The sequence below is a fragment of the Puntigrus tetrazona genome, chromosome 7 (genome assembly GCF_018831695.1).
Source record: "Puntigrus tetrazona isolate hp1 chromosome 7, ASM1883169v1, whole genome shotgun sequence".
Classification (NCBI taxonomy): Eukaryota; Metazoa; Chordata; class Actinopteri; order Cypriniformes; family Cyprinidae; genus Puntigrus; species Puntigrus tetrazona.
The window spans coordinates 4,282,198-4,294,830 of record NC_056705.1 but is presented as its reverse complement, the minus strand read 5'-3'; the positions used below and the strand labels follow the sequence as shown (position 1 = coordinate 4,294,830).

The 12,633-nt window shown below is 41.5% G+C and overlaps 1 protein-coding gene, 1 non-coding gene and 1 pseudogene across 2 annotated transcripts; 1 reads left to right on the top strand and 2 right to left on the bottom strand.

The window, feature by feature from the left end:
• The window catches only part of LOC122348142, a 2,745-nt pseudogene extending 958 nt beyond the window's left edge, over positions 1–1,787 (bottom strand).
• An 824-nt stretch (positions 1,788–2,611) lies between these two features.
• LOC122349092 (alpha-protein kinase 1-like) lies at positions 2,612–9,821 on the bottom strand. The gene is given in 16 exon segments (XM_043245003.1): positions 2,612–3,046; positions 3,652–3,838; positions 3,920–4,082; positions 4,206–4,353; positions 4,938–5,718; positions 5,721–6,539; positions 6,643–6,821; positions 6,824–7,124; positions 7,984–8,088; positions 8,167–8,262; positions 8,344–8,420; positions 8,559–8,645; positions 8,725–8,781; positions 8,855–9,053; positions 9,131–9,285; positions 9,556–9,821. Coding segments are annotated over 16 exon segments (3,690 nt in total). The 5' UTR covers positions 9,689–9,821; the 3' UTR covers positions 2,612–2,843.
• Positions 9,822–10,331: 510 nt separating this feature from the next.
• trnar-ucu lies at positions 10,332–10,422 on the top strand. The gene is given in 2 exon segments: positions 10,332–10,368; positions 10,387–10,422. It is a non-coding gene; the product is annotated as a tRNA-Arg (tRNA).
• The last annotated feature ends 2,211 nt before the right edge of the window (positions 10,423–12,633 follow it).

Below are 12,633 nucleotides of genomic sequence, written 5' to 3'. Positions count from 1 at the left end.
AGATCATTGAAATTATGACAAAAAGTCAAATATGAGAAGTCTAAATTATCACATTAAAAGTCATGAGTATGAGATAAATTATTTTAAAGAAAAATTCTAAATTATATTAAATGTCAATTAAGTCATAATCATAAGAAATCAATTATGAGATAAATAAGGACAAAAATCATGATTGTAAGAGAGAATTTAAATTATTTCAATTTTGACAAAACGTTAAAACCAGTGAAAAGGTCAATTAAAATTATGACATAGAAACTAATAATTATAAGAAGAATTGTGACAGTTTTATTATTATATAAAAAGTCATGATTATTTGATATGTTGACATTATGAGGGTCCTATGAGATAATGGTAGAAGTTAACTATAAAAAGTCATAACTATGAGATAAAAATCTAAATCATGACAATAAAAGCCAAACGAGATACATTGAATCCAAGTCATAATTATAAGATGAAAGGTCAAATTAAAGGTCAAAGTAAAAATGACAACAAAAAGTTATAATTATGAGATTAAAAGTCAATTATGAGAGCAAAAGTCGACATAAAAAGCCATAATTATGATCAAGTTTCGTTCAGTTAATATTTAGTGAATACTCAGTTTGTATATGTTTGCACGCGTCAAACGAGGATGTCTGCTTGACTTTGAGTGAAAGGAGGTCTGGAGAGTTCCTCGGTCACCTGACGAAACAGGAACAGCATGTTGACGTGAAGAGGTTTACCCTGAACACGACCGAACTCCCACAGACGGATCCGCTGCCCCAACGAGTCATAACGGTACCTGACCAGAACCATGTCCTCACCGTCTCGAGCGCTCTGAAACACACACACACACACACACAGAGACACACACACACAGACACACAGAGAGAGAGAGAGACACACACACACACACAGAGACACACACACACACAGACACACACAGAGAGAGAGAGAGAGAGAGACACACACACACACACACACAGACACACACACACACACACACAGAGAGAGAGAGAGAGACACACACACACACACAGAGACACACACACACACACACACACCTGTATTAAAAGCACCGCAGAGGTTTTATAATCATGTCTGGCTCAGGATCATGTCTCACCACACTCATACTTCCGGAGAGCAGCGGAGGAGTTCCTGAACAGAAAAACATAGAGCTGTTATTATTATCAACATAGACATATTACAGCAAACGAGATCTATTAAAGATCTATTAAAGATAATAATAGTTGAACGATAAACAAAAAGCCTGTATGAACTCAATTAAAAAAAAATTAAAATCATAAAAGAATCAGTAAATATGACTATTGCGTCACAGATCAGATCGCAGACGTCCATGACGTGTTTTAAACGCTTAACGTCACGTGTTCTTCCGTAATTCGAGATCGATAAACTAATTCATGTCAAACTGCTCTGAAAACACAGTTTAAAGCATTTAAACGTTGACAGTCATTATTTTTATTTATAATAAATATCTGGTATGGAAATATCGTAAACACGATAAAGAGAAGGTGAAAGGTCGCGCTAAAAAATACTCTAAAATCGATAATTTCTCCGATGTGCGTAACGTTACGTGCGATTCACAGAAAGGACGTACGAACAGAAACCGCGTCTCTTTCGGATGATGTTCTTGAACTTGAATAAATGATTTCGGCTCGTAAACGACTCCTAATTGATATCATTAACACATTAAAACATCTCCAATCATCACGATTCAGAGCAGCGAGCTTCAGGAGCAGCACTCCGACAAAACTCCGACAAACACTCCGACAACACGACGCGCGCGCGCCCGATCAGACTCCTGACGTGACTCCGAGCGCCGAGGAGCTGTGTTTGTGAGTATTTAAGAGCACACACACACACTCTCTCTCCGAAAGACACACACTTTATTAATGAAGGCCCAGAAGTGACTCACGGCATCGATGGGATCTGCGCTGAGCTTCTTCCGGTCAGAACCAGCAGAACCAGCAGCGAACACAAACCCAGACCCAGCACCTTCATCCTCAGAAGATCACTGACCTCCAGCAGCTCTCCCTGAAAGAAACACCGACACACTTCCTCTTTCAGCGGCTCTCAGGAGACTCCAGAACCCTTCAGCAGGAACCTCCCACTTCTGATCTATGCCTTTCCAGTTTTATCACTCTGACTCTCACTAAGTCTTTATTTTTTAAAACCTCCTTTCTAAAAGAGTCTATACCGCTTATATGCATGCATAAAGTTTTCAATCATTCATCAGGACATAATTACACAGAAAAGTCTTAGCATTCATCTCACACATTCATTTTTATTTATTATTTCATCATGTATTGCTTTGCCTTTGGAAAGCATCATGTCTTTCAAATGCATCAAAACGCACAAATTCACATTATTATTATTATTATTTCACATGCAATGCAATTTTTTTTTGTCAGCCAAACCTCTTTTATATATTATATTTATTTAAAGTAGCCCTGAGATAAATTATTTGTGTTTCACCTGATGGCAATGCAATGGTTGCCAGCGGCAACACATGGATTAAATTTTTTCACTATAAAATAAATCGGGCGTGAGGTTTTGCGAATCACAGTTCCTAAGTTCTCACAAACTCTGTTTCTGTTTACAGTCAGAAATCACGCCTTAGTGATGTTTGTGTTGAAGCTCAGGAATGGAGCAGATCTGGTTTCGGTCACATGATGCACTAATGATGACACTGTCATATGACCCCAGATATTTCACAACCTGGATCTGCAAACATGCGGTCAGATAATGACGATAGTCACTTCCTCATTTCTCATATGAACAATGAGTTAATGTTGCCTGTAAATACAACATCTCTTTTACAGGAACATATTTTCTGTAATGCTCGATCAAGCCGGTTTTTGACGCCCAGTAGGTCCGATGTGCGCGAGTCCGGCGGCGCGACAGATCTCGTTGCACTGGTCTCCGTGCTGATGCCTGATGAAGTTGTCGATCCCGGTCTGCTGGAAGTTACTGGACCTGGGCTTCAGCAGCGAGTGAATCTGAGGGTCGGTCAGATACGTCAAGCCCTTGCCGTTCGCCGTGATCCACCCTGAGGAGGACAACACCACGTTACCAACAGCTGCTGGAACACTTTTTTTTAGCAGGACACTACTAGATAACGTTTTATCCCTCTCTGTACAAAGGTTTGCTAATATATCATTAGCCTGGTTTTATTATTGCACGTTATCTAGATTTCACTTATTTTTAAAGGCCATCGTTTCTCCACCAACATAATTGTATTTCTCTCTGCATTCCTGAAGGATTTCACTGAGGGGTTTATTCACATATCATCACATATTTTATAACATATTACTTTTAATTGCGTGATGAAAAATGTTTTTTCTGACTCATGAAAAGTGAAATCCAAAATCCTCCGAAAAACCTCTAATATGAAAACATCATCAACAACAAAAATATGAGCCTGGCTTTATCCAATCGTCAGGTTTATTCTCTAGACAAAAGAGTGGATGCAAATTAGATATTGCCTCAAACTGCGTATTTAAACATAACATTTGTAAAAACTTGTCGTACTAAACATGTACGCAACTCTCAAAATTTTAAATCGCTTGAAATTCCATCATGTTTGGTTCTGGATCTTCTTGCAAACAACGCAAGCGAACTGAGAGATGTTTGTCAAAAAGACAAGATTCTCACCCTGCAGATCCACCACGACCTCTTGATGAGCGGAGAACTCGTAGGTGAAGTGACCGAAGGCGATGCCGTATTTAGTGGCGTCATGCCTCTCGTCAGTATCCCGTGTGTTGTTTGTGAGTTTTACGAACGTCCCGGACATGTACGGCTCTGCAGACAAACAGGTCACGATTCGATCCTTCTCCAGAATCTGAAACAGATGTGTCGGGTCTTGGTCTTGAACCGTGACATTATTTCTCTACAGAGTAACGGTATATGGAGAGGTTCTCACCAGCAGCACTTCAGACGGGATGAAGAAGATCTGGGTCGTGACGTTATTATCGTACAGGCGTTTATTAAACTCCGTAACGTAGTACTGCGCGGTCATCTGTCTCTCCACGTCATCGAGGTGCGCGTGGAGCCCTTTAGCCTTCAGATATTCCTTTCCTACATAGCTGAAGAGCAAAAGAGAGCAACCATACATAACACAACACAAGAGCTGTGAGACCTATGGAACTATGGAACTATGGAAATCTGTGGTTAAAGTCTGGGATAATGACTGTTAATGTGAGCCAAACCTGCTGAGAAGTTGTTCCTGGTGAAGGTACTGCACCTCGATGGCTCGTCTCTGTTTGCCCTGGACACCCATCAGTTTCCCGACATAAACACTGCTCTCAGAGCCTATCCAGACATCAGCGGCCCTCGAGTACTTCAACACCACGGCGTCTGACACAGATGAGGACATGTGCTTCTATCACAACCTCACTTTTCAACGCACATATCACATCGATATTTGACTTATGTTCTATTTTTAAAAAAAGCGTTTCTCTCCTGAAGCCACAAGAGGGCCCATTGAGCAAAATATTACAAATGCACGTTTATCAAAGCAATAAAATAGCATCTATCTGTGCAAAAGTGCACAATGTTTATAACCAATAATAATTAATTAAGTTGGTTAAACAATTATAAACAAAACCACATCATGTATGCATAGTTTAATACAAAGGGACGCTGGATGCCTGGAGACATGTTTTTTAGAAGTTGAACTTGAATAATTTTACGCTGCTTTCTAAACATGCAACTCTTGTGTGAGATGCAAATGCAATGATGATAGATGTCCCTCTAGAAAATATGAATTCTGTCGGAACGTAACAACAAACTCTCCACATTGATGTTCTGTTTTTCTGCAATAGCGTAGCATTGCCTCATCAACAGAATTCAACTGGATTGGCCAACGAAACAAGCTAAAATCTGAATTTGAATGTGGATTTGTATTTTATATTTGACAAACTGACAGTCCTATCACTCACCGTAGGCCTTCTCCAGCTGTATGGGATCCAGGGGCTTCAGCGCTTTGTTCGGCAGCCTCTCAAGCAGGCAGCGCTGACAAGCTCCAGCCAAGAGAGATCGGTAGTCACGCTCAGTCAGGACGTCGCTTCCCATGATGCAGTTCTTAAAGCAGTCCTTGCACGGTGACGAGGCTGTAGACAGATGCTCGAACCCCAGTTCCTCGAATGGGTCACTCTCGGTGGACGACAGAGTTCCTGGGCATTCTGGAATCTTGTCTGGGACCTCAAGGCGCTGATCTGTCCTTTCTTTCGTGTGCGTTAATTCAAGTTGTTCTACATTAGCAATGGAGAGTTTTTGCCAAGAAGAACGTGATGCAGAGCTGTCGCAAAGTGAAAATGAAGAAGTACTTCCACCTTTTGTGCAACCAACCTTTGCGTCATTATTGATTTCTCTGCTACTATGTGAAAGGTCAATCAATTCTTCCTCGGTTTCTATGCTGCTCTGAGAATGATGTTCGAGACGTTCTTCATCAGCAATGGGGCTTATGGAGAGTTTTTGCCAAGAAGAACGTGATGCAGAGCTATCACAGAGGGAATGTGCAGAAGTGCTTCCTTCTTTGGTGCGACTAACCCTTGCATGGCTGCCTTCATGAGAAGCATCTACAATGTCCTCCTCAGTTTCTATGCTGCTCTGAGAATGATGTTCAAGATGTTCTCTATTAGCGATGGGGCTAATGGAGAGTTTTTGCCAAGAAGAACGTGATTCAGAGCTATCACAAAGGGAAAACGAAGAAGTGCTCCTCCTTTGGTGCGACTAACCCTTGCATCATTGCCTTCATTAGAAGCATCTACAATGTCCTCCTCGGTTTCTATGCTGCTCTGAGAATGATGTTCAAGATGTTCTCTATTAGCGATGGGGCTAATAGTGAATTTTTGCCAAGAAGAACGTGATGCAGAGCTATCACAGAGGGAAAACGAAGAAGTGCTCCCTCCTTTGGTGCGACTAACTCTTGCATCATTGCCTTCATGAAAGGCATCTACAATGTCTTCCTCGGTTTCTATGCTGCTCTGAGAATGATGCTCAAGATGTTCTCCATTAGCGATGGGGCTTATGGAGAGTTTTTGCCAAGAAGAACGTGATGCAGAGCTATCACAGAGGGAATGTGCAGAAGTGCTTCCTCCTTTGGTGCAACTAACCCTTGCATGGCTGCCTTCGTGAGAGGGATCTTCAATGTCCCCCTCAGTTTCTATGCTACTTTGAGACTGTCTTGAAACACGTTCCCATGAAGATCCACTGCTGAAGGAGCTCGAAGACATCTTTGCGTTCTTCTGATTGCCTTTGTGTTGGGTGTTTGATTTTTTGGATAGGATGTCCTCAACATCTTCAGATGTGGCGAGCTTTTGCATCAGTTGGGATTGACTAGGGTTTCCACTGTTGTTTCTAAAGGTGTTGGGGACAGAGGGACTAGCACTACTTTGATTGCTCGGATTGATGATGCTTCCGCTGCTGAAGTCATCAACCAGCTCATAAGAACCGAGGCTGCTCTGTTCAGTATCGGCCAGATATAAAGACGATCCGCTGCCAGATGGATCGAACGGACGTGAATGATCGTCTTTCTGCATCTGGCGCTATGCAGAACTTCTGTGTCCGTCTGAACGCTGTTATACACCGCGCGTGATTCGAGCACGAACCCCGCCGAGCGCCATTCTCGAACGCCTCACAAACAGACTGGTGGTGCTTTCCGGAAACATCCAGTGCCTTCGCGAAGTCACCGAAGCGTGAACAAGACCGCCCGAACTCCATGGAACGGTAGATGTCGGGAATAAACGACTGGGGATCAGAATTCCGAAAGGTTTTCACCTTCAGCAGCAACTTAATCTGCTGTATCTTCGCCATGATCTTGGTGCACGACGAGAATCTCCTCTAGCGCAATAATCTATGAATAAAGTCATGGCTTCCCGACAGACGCTCATGGCTGAGGCGGTGGTCTCGGACGGGCCGAGCATCCATCTGTGAGCCACAGCTAAGCAGTAAGAGGCTTTGAGGAACGTGTGCAGCTCCAGCTTGCTGGTGACGACGTCTCCTGTCGTCTTTGTTAACAAGCCGATCTCAAAGGCCTCTTTAGCTAAAGCCAGGTACGTCTGCTGATCCTCTGCAGGGCATTTTTTTGAGAAGCTATAGGATAGTAGACAGATGCCCTGAGCGACCTGCAAAAGAGCATCAGGAGGTCAAATTAAAACATCTACTGTTAACAATTATGAAATACCTGGCCGCTATGACGGTCTGGTTACGTTTACAGGCACAACTTTTGTGATTTCTAAAGTGATTTTATTCCAACTGATGACTGCTACATCAAAATTATGGCATAAAAACAAAAATTATGACATTAAAATCAAAATGATTATGAGATTAGAAATCAAAATTGTGAGACAGTGCAACATCTTTGTCAATTTTGAAACTTTGTGTCTTTAAATCACTGTACACGTTTTTTAAATGCTATGACATCATAAACAAAAGTCAAGTAAGTCTAATATAAATCGTCTAAAAATTACATGAATACCCAAAATGATGTCGTACTGAGTTGTAAGATTATGACACAAACTGTGATATAGCTTTATTGATTAGTTATAGCTTACAGGTAATAATTAGGCTGACAATTTCAGCTGTTGCGAACCAAAGCACTGAATGTCTTTACTTTATCACTTTATTTTAATATTAATCGAATTAGACCCAGGATGATTCTGTAGTAATGAATTGTTCTGATTGTCAGATGAACCGCATACACACGTTCTTCAGCCCTGAGATAAATATCAAAATCATGATACACTAAGTCACATTTACTTGAGTGGTTAAGTTATGTAACATGTTTTCATTATTTATTTAGTATTTACTTAGGTTTGCACTTTTCCCAAATGAAGTTGGGAAATTTACAGTCACATGATTGTTGTCACGACAGAATAATGATGGCCTGGGGTGCTTTAGAAAAACAAGTCACAGGACACCAAATCAAGTATTTATGGAACAAGACAAAAGGGAACTTTATTCTGTTTATTCGTAAGAACTCACCACATTGGTCAGAACGTACAGCGATCCGTACTGACTGAACACAACGGCCATTTTGGCCGCCCGCGCCGCAGACAGCAGACGATGACCACTCTCTCCGAGAAAACCCTGAACGAGGGAAAAGAGCGTCTCATTAGAGCTCAACACGAGCAAAACGCTGATTTAGGACATTTCAGACTGTATTACCAGGTCAATATGAGGCTTCTCCTGAAGCGCAGTGAAGTCCCGGTCATTCATGGAGGTCAGGGTGTTTGCCAGGAGCCCGAGAGACGTCCCAATACCCTGAAAACAATTCAGAGTCATGAGGGATCCTCACAAAACATACCTCTGCACAAAACCACCGAGAGTGTACCGGGTCCAGACCTTTTTATCAGGTTGTGGAAGAGTGTAAAAACCGATCAGAGACGCCCATATGAGTTCAGCAGCCTCCAGCCACAGGCCTAATAAACACAAACGCCACATGTTACATATTTACAGTAACTGCAGGAGTCTGCAAATACATTCACACATAATGCTACACGATTTTCTGATGCATGTCGGTGAGACGTTTATAACGAGATGAGTTGCACGGGTCTCACCGAGCGTCTGCAGCACTTGCCCTCGCACCTGAAGACCGACGGCTTGCACTAGCGTCTGATCACTGAACTTCTGATACGTCCACGAGCCTGAAGAGGCAGAAACAGTGCGCTATTTCACAGCAGAGACGGACAACTGAGCCGAAACAGCACTGAAGGCGAGCGGTACCTGTTGAAGCGCTGCTGATCAGACTGCTGAGGATCAGCTCGGCCTTCTGCAGCTTACCTGCAAAGCAAAGAGAAGCATCGTGGATCTGTTTGAAGCTGAAAAACGAACACGCACGGAGTGCAGAGCTCACCGGTGTTCAGATAGACACGAGCCTGTCTGATGATGACCTGAGGGGCGATGGGAACGTCCGGGTAACGCTTGTGCAACGCTTTAGCAATCTTCAACAGCAGATGAGAGCCGTCCATCCAGTACAGCAGGCGGTCGAGCAGGAAAACCACGGCAACGGCCCACTCCGGCTCCTCGGAGGAGATACTGTCTCGGAGGAACGCCTGCGATCACAGCAGTGGTCAGATCAGACGCCGTGACGTTATTCGCCGCCAGAATCGCGACGGTCGGGGATCGTTACCAGTAACTGCAGCAGATGTTTTCTGACGAGATCCGACGAGTTTATTTTGTCCTCGGGCGTCACGGATTGTTTGTACTGCCATTTCTCCTCGACGAACGGCCACTTCCTGTCCTTGGCCTCCTGCAGGAGCGTGCTCAGATCCCCCGGGAACGGCCCTGAGGGTCAGAGGTCAAGACTTCAATAAGAAAACTCGAAAGGGTCCAGCAAAAATAAAAAACGTTCACTAAGAACACTTTGCTAATAACATTCCCAAACATGTTACTTCTGAAAGAAATGTTCAGAACGTATCTGTAACGTTATTAGTATCGAAAACAGAACCTTGTCAGAAGATTCCGAGAATTGCTACGTATTTCACTTGGCAGTATTTGTGTGTGTTTGTTTGTTTTTTACTAAATTAATTTAGAAATGTGTACACATTCATTTACAAACTGAAATCCTGTAAGGACCTGCTGGACCAGCGCCCTCTGCCGCGCGGCGGGGCTGCGTGTCTCCCTCAGGTCCGGTGCCTGCGCGCCTCAGACACTCCTGCAGTAACAGCGCCACCTGCTGCCCGCTCATGCTTTCACAGCCAGAAATCAGGACGACAGCATTTATAGTAGTTTCCGATCAATAAAAAAGAACAGATATAAAGTACTCTTTAGTATGTTTAATTTTTCACTTTTAAAACCACGTTATGCTTATGCTACATTATACATAAACAGATCGTTTTAAACAGAAAGTATAAAAATGTACAGCTAAAATTGACTTTATACAAAAATATGAGTCCAAATGTTTTTTTACCTTTAAGGTTCTCAGAGTGACAACGAAACGGAAATCCATAAACCCGTGCTCACGGGTCACTCCTCGCTGTTAGAGTCCGACGATCGTTAAGATACAGCCGCCTTATTAAAACTTACCTTATCCTAAAAGAAGCATACTTTGTTCTTATGTTTACGCGAAGTTGTTTCAGTATTCGATCCGTTTCATGTTGCAATCGCGTCGGTGTCACGTGTCCGCCTGCCTCAGCCAATCACAGCACCGCGTGCGTGAAGCGACACAAGACAAACAAACGCCGATTTAAAAAAAGCACGGATAAATATTCACTACGTAAAGGGGTTAAATCAGCATTTTAAATCGCACGTACTCAGAAAACACCCGTCACGAGAGATCGCAGTGTGATGGAGATGAATAATAGCGGTAATATTCGTCATGATCAACAGGTGGCTCCGTGGCGCAATGGATAGCGCATTGGACTTCTAGGCAGATCTAGCGATGTGATTCAAAGGTTGTGGGTTCGAGTCCCACCGGAGTCGCGTTTTTTTTTTTTTGGCTGGTGGTTTCCGAAATGAAAAATATGTACTACTACCAAATGTAAACCTGCCTCTCCATGCAAATAACCGATTTCTCAGATTTTGCAGTATTTGTGTAAATGCATTTGACATGCGCCATTAGCTTAACAAATTCATGAATATGCAAACATGAGTGTGTTTGCATTTGTTACTGCATGGGTTAATAAAACATCATCCGAACAGCATTACATCAAGCCAGAGCTCATTTGTCATTGCCTGCTTTAAACTAAACAAATAAAGAGGAGAGCGTTCACTGATCCTCAGGCGAACTGGACAAAGAAGCATCGTCAAGCTATTGATAAGCTATCATCACATAATCAAAGAAAACAGTGTGACTCACGTGATTCCGACCGGATAGACATTTCAATGGTCTTATTGTCAGGATATAGCTGTTTTGAAGGACAGCTGCGTGTATAAATAATATCCTGACGAACAGAACAGCCGTAAATAATGTATAGTTTTCTATGTGAGCAGCAAACATTTCCTGCTAACTCCTTTAACTGTGTAAATACATACTTTAGTATCCCGTTCAAACATTTTTTTATCTCAATTTAAATAAATAAGTTAAAAAGTAAAGTTTAAACTCAGTAGAGCACAGAAAGCATGCATGGATCTCAGGACATGCAGGAGCACGACTAAACAAGGTGTGTGTGTTAAATACAGAAGATCTTCTCCTGATGGACCTGAAGAGGAACATTAACAGACTTCACTTCAAGATTTTCATTGTCAAGATTTCGGCAAAAACAGATAACTCCGCTTTTAACAATTCTCAAAAATCATGTTTTTTTCATTGTGCATTTCCATTATTCTGCACATCCTCCAATTATTAAATCAAACGTGCAGTTGTCATCATAGCATGACTGTTTTTTAATTATACCTGTCTGTATAATTAAAAAAAGAGCACTTTCTAGGTCTTTCTGCCTGACTCCTTCCTAAAGATCTGAGGGATCTGTTCATGTTCAGAGTTTAGGTCGTAGGTCACGAGCGGTTTAGAAACGATCCTAAACGGAGCTGAGGACTGGTGTGATGCTTCTTTAAAATATAAGAAACAAATAATGAGCATAACATCAGTCAATAAATACATCAAGTAGGGCTCATGTTCACAATAGACTATTATTATTATTATTATTATTATTATTATAATAAGTGTATTTATTTAAATAAAAAACAAACATAATTTTAAAGTCTGTGTATTCCTGGTTATGAATCAGTTGTTAGGCAAATAAATAAAGATAAAATAATAATCAACACAGTAAAAACATTATGCCACAGCTTATATATTAGAATGCAGACACAGTGCAGAAAATTACCAAATATTACAGAATTATTCATCTTTACGATTTTAAATAAAGGTTGTGTTCCTTTAGTAAAGGAAAATAAATCTAAATATATAAAAAGCTTCATGTCTCTCTCCCTTTTGTCCTGTGTTCAGTGGGACCTACTTTTAGTTCATTGTCTAATTTGTCGTCAGCTGTGTCTTATTACTTTAGTCAGTTCCTGTTTGTATTTAAGTTCTAGTTTGATTCTGTTTAATCGTCGGTTCTCGTCTTTAAGTGTGTGGTTTTTCATCCTGTCTTCCTGTTTAAGGCAAGGCAAGGCAAGTTTATTTATATAGCACATTTCATACACAATGGTAATTCAAAGTGCTTTACAAGAGAGCAAATAAAATAATTACAAGATTCAGATAACAATAAAAGAAATTAAAATAAAATAAAAGCACAGTGCTCATTCTGTAAATGCACAACTAAACAGATGAGTTTTGAGTCTGGATTTAAAAGTGACTAATGTTTCAGCACATCTGATCTCTTCAGGAAGCTGGTTCCAGATGCGAGCAGCATAATAACTAAAAGCAGATTCTCCTTGTTTGGTGTGAACCTTTGGTATTTCTAACTGACTTGATCCTAGTGATCTGAGTGGTCTGTTAGGTGTATAAATAGTGATCATATCTGCAATGTATTTAGGTCCTAGTCCATTGAGTGATTTATAAACGAGTAAAAGTGCTTTAAAATCAATTCTAAATGTCACTGGAAGCCAGTGTAAGGACCTGAGGACTGGTGTGATGTGCTCTGATTTTCTGGTTCGAGTCAGCATCCTGGCAGCAGCGTTCTGGATGAGCTGCAGCTGTCTGATGGTCTTTTTGGGAAGGCCAGTGAGGAGACCATTACAATAGTCCAC